We start from the raw sequence: 9,307 nt of genomic DNA on the forward strand, positions 1-9,307 counted from the left end.
CCAATATAGACTAATAGTTTGTTCATTTTAAAAATTGCATAGATAGGTGATAATAGTCTTTTATGGTAAACGATTTTCATAATTACTTAATTTTACCTGTACCGACACGTGAAGTCTGTCTCTGCTTGCCATTAGTATCAATATTACTTAAAAATATGTATATAAAAGCCTTTGATAGTGCGTTGACAGTCACGTTAACCCAGCAGCTCAGCATCAAATTCGCCATCAATGTCTTACTTCACCACAGAGCCACCTAGCGGAATAGCTCTCCAGTACCTCATTAATGATCATAGATGCTGTACCATTAATGATACAAAAAGATTGGATGGGTTAAGAGTTAAGAAGCTTTATTTAAAGATGAATTGAAATCGTATATATATATATATATATATATATATATATATATATATATATATATGTATATGTATGTATATATATACATATATATATATATATATATATATATATATATACATACATATATATATATATATATATATATATATATATACATATATATATATATATATATATATATATATATGTATATATATATATATATATATATATATATATATATATATATATATATATATAGTTTACATTGGTGAAATAACAAACCCTAATGTAATACAATCTTTATTTCTAGAAGTTTTGATACATTATAAAAAAAATGATGAATGGAGCAGTTCTGATAACTTTTTCCGAACCCAAAATAAAGACAGTTCAGGTGACTTTGCGTTACGTTCTGTAATACTATGACCGTAGAGATTTTCAAGAACTCTTAAATAAACAAAATATGTGTTTAAATAGAAAATCCTGAAAATTATTTCCGTTAGATATTATTCTTGTATTTGAAAAAAGATAATAAATGAACTCAGAAGTTAAAGACTTTCTAATGAGTAAGGATAACTGCCTCGAAAGTTAAAGACTGGCTAAAAAGTTCAACATTCTTCTCATTCTTTACAGTAGAAAATTTAACATTCTTAGGAATCTGAGTAACTTCAATTAACTCTGAAGTTAAAGACTAACTAATGAGTAGTAATAACTGCTAAAATATTCAATATGCTTAACATTCTTTACATTAGAAAATTTAGCATTCTTAAAATCTAAGTAACTACTAAGTGAAATGGAGGCTTAAAAAATAAATTAACTCTGAAGTTAAAAACTGGCAAATGAATAATAATAACTGCTAAAAAGTAAAAAGAAAAAAAATAGTTAAAATTTGACATTCATAACAATGTAACTGATATAAAGCTAAACATTCGTACATCCTTTAAAGTAGAAAATTTAATATTCTAACTCTCAAATCAAATACAAGCTTAAGAAAACTCATAAAAGGAGTTTCCACATCGAATATCCACTATCTTTTAGAAAAATCATTTAACTCTGAAGTTAAAGACTGGCTAATGAATAGCCTGTAATAACTGCTAAGAAGTTAAAAATTCTTTACAGTAGAAAATCTAACAATCTAAATAACTCTCAAGTGAAAGGCAAGTTTAAGAAAGCCTTTAAAAACAGTAAAATTCAATTCACTCTCAAGTTAAAACACTGGTTAATGAATAGCCTAATAACGGTGCTACTATAGCGTGAGGTCTACCATTTTTACCTTTTTTCTTTTTTTTAATGCAATTAGAAATCCAATTATCTATTTAAGTCATTTCTAAGATATGTTTAAATTAAGTGTTTATTGTTTTGTATCGCTAGAATAAATATGGAAATATATGATAACATATTTATTTTTACCTTTATTATTTTTTTTTTCATTGTAATTAAAATTCCAATGATCATTTTAAGACATTTCTAAAATATGTTTAAATTGAGTGTTTATTGCTTAAACAAATGTATGAAATGTGTCTTATCTATGAGGGACGAATAATTCACCGGTAGACCTCACGCTATAGTGCTAACGGGAGGTAGACCTCACGCTATAGTGTGGTAGATCTCACGCTATAGTAGCACCCTAATAACTGCTAAAAAGATGAACTTTCTTTACAATAGAAAATTTAACAATCTAAATAACTCAAAAGAAAGCATTTAAAGGCCGTTTCCACACCGAGTATCCACTATCTTTTCTTTACAAGTAATACAGATTTGCATCTTCTCTGAAGTATGACTGGGTCTGTTTGAAGAGCCTCGTGATGATGGTGTTCCTGGGACATCTGTCAATGATTTTCTGAGCCGATTCCCTCACTTTGGCGCGGCAGAAGTCACTGATGTCGATGATCTTGCAGTCACACACCTTTAAAAGAAATTATTATTATTATTATTAATAATACGATAGCATGTGTGTTATTTATTTTGTCACTCTTTAAAGAAAACGGAAATAATTTCATGGTATACTCTTACAAATTCATGCTTTAAAGAAAACAGAAATAATTTCATTTTTATTATTATCCTATTAATCTGTAACTTACAGAAAAATTTAATTTATGGATGATATGCAAAACAATACCACTAAACTTCTGTATATAGAACTCATAGGAAATATAAAAATTATTGATGTCGTCATATGACCAAAACAGAGTGGGTTCTGACCAATGAATAGATCCGTTTTGACCATATTTCTGGATAGACCTAACTTATCCATAAACTCAAATGTGTGCATAACAATTAAAAGCAGTTTTTTTCGTGTTTTAAATCCACACACATTAACGGAATTATATCGTTCGACAATTCCATAGACCAATCGTGGAATGAAAGATTTTGAGGTTGAACAATGTTTACATAATACCTCCGGCAACACCCTTAATAAACTTTATACCTTTTGGATTGGATTTATTTTTACAAGATCCCAATGAAATACAAAATAAATGAGAGAGAAGTGTTTAATTATTTTGAGTATTTACTGCATAGAAGAAAATTAATTAAATCGAGTGGGAGCCACCAGGAAATCTAGGTTTATTTCGGATCAGTGGGTAGACCTTGAGTACCAATAATATACTCTATGTAGACCTATAACTTTGGGAATGGCTTTCTTTTGACAAAATCCCAATGATTAAAAAGAGACTGAATGACCTATGAGTAGGCCTAATCTCTTAGACATCAAAGTAAAATGTACTCTTGGTAATAAGACTAATCCGGATTATTGACAAAAGGTTATATTACTCTCCTCGTTATTAAATGCTACTCTTTCTCACGACTCAGTTTTCTCGATTTATCGGATTTGTACTAGATAAAGGTATTGAGTTCTTTATTACACGCACACACACACACACACACACACACACACATATATATATATATATATATATATATATACATATATATATATATATATATATATATATATATATATATATATATATATATATATACAGAGAGAGAGAGAGAGAGAGAGAGAGAGAGAGAGAGAGAGAGAGAGAGAGAGAGAGAGAGAGAGAGAGAGATTTTTGTTTTAATCAATTCATTGCGCCCATTGGCGTCAGACATTTGAGTACATGGTAATACTGTAATATTGTTTACATCTACATTGTAATTCAGTTAAGAGAGAGAGAGAGAGAGAGAGAGAGAGAGAGAGAGAGAGAGAGAGAGAGAGAGAGAGAGAGAGAGAGAGAGAGAGAGAGTACTTACAGCTTCTGCAGCTTTATCCAATTCTTCTTCGGACAGAGATTCCAGATCCTTGACGAAATTGAAAGTTTTGATCCACTCCGGGAATTTCCCCTGGAACCACAGTGACTGCGGAGGAAGAGAGAGAGAGAGAGTGAGTGAGAGTGGCGAGTGAGAGAGTGAGTGTGGCCTTACACAACTTCAGGGGTTAATCAATACAGGCGCGGGGGACTTATGGAAAACATCACCCCCAAAGTTCCATTTTCTATTTGTCTTTGAAAATAACTGATAGATATAAGGAGAAAAATGCTTCCTGAAATGCAACTTCGTTAAATATATTATTATTATTATTATTATTATTATTATTATTATTATTATTATTATTATTATTATTATTATTATTATTATTATTATTATTATATGCTATAAGATGTATTTGGGCATGCTCTTCGCACTCCCCAAGAGAGATTAGTTCACTAAACATTTAACTGGGCTCTACAATGCACTAGAAGAGTTGGAAGACCCAGGTCTACATGGCTGAGAACCATGAAACGTGGGGCGTGGGAGATGATGAGTGGAGAAGTATTGATTTAAAAGCTCGAAATAGAGACAACTGGCGAAATCTAACCGAGGCCTTTTGCGTTAATAGGAGTGGGGGGGGGGAGAGATGATGATGATGAGCACTAGGGCTCCAACAGGGAAAAATAGCCCAGTGAAGAAAGGAAATAATGAAATAAATAAACTGCGAGAGGTAATGATCAATTAGATTAACAAATTTAAAAAAAAATAACAGCATTAAAATAAATAATTCATGAATAGTCACGTATACGAAAAGTAAAGCAAATGAAACTAGTCAATGTTTTTAAATACATTCGTGTTAGTGCACATATGAGCAAATATGCCAATGAAACAAACCATGAATGCCATCATCCTCGTCTATAGAACACAATATCCATATATGAATAAATAAATAAAACAATAGGAGGATAATTGAAGGAATAAGTAGAGACAACAAGCATGGGCGTCACTATAACAAAATAATCGAAATTTTATTATTTATGGATAGGACATATAATGTGAATGACCTATGATGAATGGACATCAAGAATAACAGAATAAGTCCTTAGAGATTGCAAAAGTAGCAGGGGAAGGAAAAGAAGACGAAGGATTGATGAGCAAAGAAAATTTGCGGGTAAAGACTGGAATAGAAAGACCTTAAACAGACGCGAGTGGACGGACATGTCCGGGGCCATTGTACCTCAGCTGACTAGTCACGGCTGATGATGATGATAATGGAAGGTTATATGACTTTATCTTCGCATAAGTTAGGCATGGTAAAATGTTCAGGAAACACAAAGGAAGGCAGAGGATGCCACAGTCTTGGAGTTAATCATATGGCAAATGCATATAGATATACCCATGAAAACTGTTATCAATGTGATTGCTGTCGTTATTTACAATAAATACAGCATGCAAACTAGACTGTAATAGTAGGGAAGGGAGAATGTAGGGAGAGATTCAGGTAAAAAGAAAAGGGCAGACCCAAGTGGTAGAGGCTAGAAGCTAGAACGTTCTTCGTTGAGCTGGATGTTACTAAATGATTATTAACTTATTGCAGAAATGATACGATATTAGTAAATAATAAAATCAAGCAGTTATTGTAATGTCAGTCTGTTATATTTAGATTATCCAGAGATTATTAATCGTAGAAGTTTAATCAAATGAGAAATTATAAAACTTACGACTCTGCATTGAAATCTGGGGACTTCCGGGCGCGGGCTTCCACTTCCGTCGTCCAAACTGGCCAATGAGCAGTTTTTCATAACTGCCTCCATCTCTTCTTCTTTCAGTTCTTGAATTCGATCTTCATATTGTTGAGACACAAAAAAATCTTGATATTCTGGCATTACTTCTGTAGTCTCTTGGGATATATCGGTTTCTTCGGTAATTTCGGTTGGCTCGGCATTTTGTACCAAATCTTGATCTTCCGTTGACTCGGTAGTTACATTGACCGTCTCTTCGTTTTTTTCTTGATCAACATCACCACTCTTAATCTTCTTTGCTGCCTCTTTTTTCGCCTGCATTATATCTTGTTTTATTTTCGTGTAATTCTCTTCTATTGTTTCTTCCATTTCTTGTTTTCCTCCTTTGTTTATATCATTCTCATCTGTCGTTTCTTCTATCGATTCTTCAACTTGATCTGTATTCTTGCCACTTGCTGTTCCTTCTGCTATCTCTAGTATATCACCATCTTCAATCTTCGTATCGGCTGCCCCACCAGCTGCTGACAAATTGCCAAGTAACAGAAATATGAACACGGGTAAAACCGCCTTCCGACTACCAACGCCCAAGAAGAATGCCATTTTCGAGCAGTGTTGTACTTGTTCGGTTAACAGAAATCGTTAGATGGCACCAAGTTCCGAGAAATACAGCAGTCAACCCTTCCCAGTGGAAACTGTAGCTATAAATGAGCTTCAAAGTTGACGTCTGCCAGAAAATACCAATTCGAAGTAAGTGTTCATGATAACATAGTTATGTTTACAAACGAAAGGCGAGACAGAAACGTAAAACATTTCGTGTGTTTGAAATAAACATAACCCAATTTCTCCATCCAGTTGTGTTTATGAAATAGTGTATTGTTTCGTAAATACAGTGCATGTCCATGGGGAATTTGGATCAATATTTCAGCTCGTTTCATACACAGCCTAGAAGGACTTTTTGAAAACCACAAGAAATTAAGTTCCACCCCTTATTTAGTCGCTATTTTTCAGGGATTTCGATACAAAAAAACTCTTCCTTTAATATTAATAGCAAGTCTCAGGGTATATATATATATATATATATATATATATATATATATATATATATATATATATATATATATATATATATATATATATATATATATATATATAATGTGTGTGTATTTCTTCCCGGTCAAGCGTCAAACTCTCTTCCCGTCCCTCGGGTAGAAGAGGGGGGAGTAGCCTAGGGACTGAGGAAGTAGTCATACCATGTTGAGAGGGGTTGTAGTTAGAAAAGGGAGAGGGGTTGGAAAGGGTTGAAGTATATAAAGCCAGACATTTGCTCTTTATCAAATAGGGGAGATAATCGTTCTATGTTTCTGCTTTTCACATGCAGGCTTAGGTGACTACCAGTCTCGTTTCAAACATTGACGCTTCGAAACTACCAGTCTCGCGAGTCTCGTTTCAAACATTAACGCTTTGAAACTACCAGTCTTGTTTCAAACATTAACGCTTTGAAACTACCAGTCTTGTTTCAAACATTAACGCTTCAAAACTACCAGTCTTGTTTCAAACATTAACGCTTCGAAACTACCAGTCTCGTTTCAAACATTGACGCTTCGAAACTACCAGTCTCGCAAGTCTCGTTTCAAACATTAACGCTTTGAAACTACCAGTCTTGTTTCAAACATTAACGCTTCAAAACTACCAGTCTCGTTTCAAACATTAACGCTTCGAAACTACCAGTCTTGTTTCAAACATTAACGCTTCAAAACTACCAGTCTCGTTTCAAACATTAACGCTTCGAAACTACCAGTCTTGTTTCAAACATTAACGCTTCGAAACTACCAGTCTCGTTTCAAACATTAACGCTTCGAAACTACCAGTCTCGCGAGTCTCGTTTCAACATTAACGCTTTGAAACTACCAGTCTTGTTTCAAACATTAACGCTTCGAAACCACCAGTCTTGTTTCAAACATTAACGCTTCGAAACTACCAGTCTCGTTTCAAACATTAACGCTTTGAAACTACCAGTCTCGTTTCAAACACTAAGGCTTCGAAACTACCAGTCTCGTTTCAAACACCAAGGCTTCGAAACTACCAGTCTTGTTTCAAACATTAACGCTTCGAAACTACCAGTCTCGATTCAAATATCAACGCCTCGAAACTACTAGTTTCGTTCCAAACATTAATGCTTCGAATCTGTCAGTCTCGTTTCAAACATTAACACTTCGAAACTTGCAGCAGAACTTAGGAGTCTGATGCTAACAAATATAGGTCACGTTAACGTTCAAGAAACCAAAAGAGTGATTGTAAAACATTTTAAGTACTTTAAAAGTTCATTTTGGACCCTTTGGGACCCAGTCAGCTCATGCGAGATCTATAATGTCCATTGACACCTGGTAAGCAGCTCTTCTAGGAGACTCCAAAATCAACCATTGTTCTCTAGTCTTGGATAGTGCCATAGCCTCTGTACCATGGTCTTCCACTATCTCGGGTTGGAGTTCTCTTGCTTGAGGGTACATTCAGGTAGACTATTCTATCTGTTTCATTATTTCCTTTCCTCACCGGGATACTTTCCCAGTTGGAGGCCTTGGGTTTATAGCATCTTGCTTTTCATACTAAGGTTATAGCGTAGCTAATAATAATAATAATAATAATAATAATAATAATAATAATAATAATAATAATAATAATTTGGTTATACTGGGTACACCCTGACCATTTTTAAAGAAGTTATGTATGAAAGCATAATCCAAAACAATAATTGAGCTCTCTTTTGTTTCCTATTCATTGATACAGTATATAAAAAGTGTAGGCTAACTAACTGAAAACAATATTACCCATTAGAAATAAAGTTTATCGACCTCTGTATATGGTGCTATTAAACTTATAGAAAGAAATCAGAGCTTATAAATCAACGTATGGCTTCCAGGCTCTGTTGCAAGAGTAGTAATAAGTCACAATAGAACAAGGAAAGCTGCAGCAGTTCAAATTTGACTGAATAACTTCTCTTAGTTTGTCCAAACACAATTCCTTTCCATCAGCCTAGAGTCATTTCAATAGGAGTTAAAAAACAATTATGTATTTAAGACTTGAGCTTTAAGACGAAGAGAGGAAGCAAAACTTGAAAGATCAGATTTGATAATGCTGAGGTGGATTATGGGAATATCACTGCTTGAAAGAGTGTCTCGACCAGGGTTGCCAGGTTGGCCTTTTTCGGGCCCAAAAACTCAAAAATTTTTGGCCTTTTTTGTCCTAGATACCCAAATTTGGCCTTTTTGAAATTGGTTACCCTTAAATGCTATATTTTCGGCCTTTTTCTACTATTGGGTTGGCCTTTTAAAGTTGCAGTTGGTCAGACGTTGGCCTTTTCTCACTTGGAAAACCTGGCAACCCTGTGAGACTGAGATGATGTGGGCACGTGTTGAGGATGGATTGTGGGGAGGGAGTGAGGAGAGGTTTAGAGGAACCTGTTATGGGAGAAGATCGAGAGGTAATAAGAATTAAATGGCGAGATAATGTGAAGGATGATAAGGAGAGAAAACGTTTGGTGGAAGAGGATGCCTTTGATAGAAGGCATTGTAGTGGACGCATCAGGCAACTGACCCCTTAATGTCGGGATATCGATGGGAAAGAAGTTATGAATTTATGATAGACACGACCGAAGTCGTTTTCACATCAGTATGTATTTATGTTGACCAGGCTGACATGAGTCTTTTTATAGTTTATATATGACATATCTGTTTTTGACGTGGTTAATAGTTTATATATGACATATCTATTTTTACGTTGTTACTGTTTTTAGAATTATTTATTGTTAGTTTGTTCCCATCATTTTTTTATTTCCTTATTTCCTTTCCTCACTGGGCTATTTTTCCCTATTGGAGCCCTTGGGCTTATAACATCTTGCTTTTCCAACTAGGGTTGTAGCTTGGCTAGTAATAATAATAATAATAATAATAATAATAATAATAATGTAAGCAGATCTAGGTGTCTTGTTACTTGAGTTC

At 34.0% G+C, this 9,307-nt stretch overlaps 1 protein-coding gene across 1 annotated transcript; it reads right to left on the bottom strand.

The window, feature by feature from the left end:
* Positions 1-2,071: 2,071 nt before the first annotated feature.
* LOC137646088 (uncharacterized) lies at positions 2,072-6,025 on the bottom strand. The gene is made up of 3 exons (XM_068379270.1): positions 5,292-6,025; positions 3,574-3,678; positions 2,072-2,242 (listed from the first exon to the last, which is right to left on the bottom strand). The coding sequence occupies exons 1-3, from the start codon at positions 5,910-5,912 to the stop codon at positions 2,078-2,080; spliced, it is 891 nt and encodes a 296-aa protein (XP_068235371.1). The 5' UTR covers positions 5,913-6,025; the 3' UTR covers positions 2,072-2,077.
* Between the last annotated feature and the right edge of the window lie 3,282 nt (positions 6,026-9,307).

The sequence above is a fragment of the Palaemon carinicauda genome, chromosome 8 (assembly GCF_036898095.1).
Source record: "Palaemon carinicauda isolate YSFRI2023 chromosome 8, ASM3689809v2, whole genome shotgun sequence".
Taxonomy (NCBI): Eukaryota; Metazoa; Arthropoda; class Malacostraca; order Decapoda; family Palaemonidae; genus Palaemon; species Palaemon carinicauda.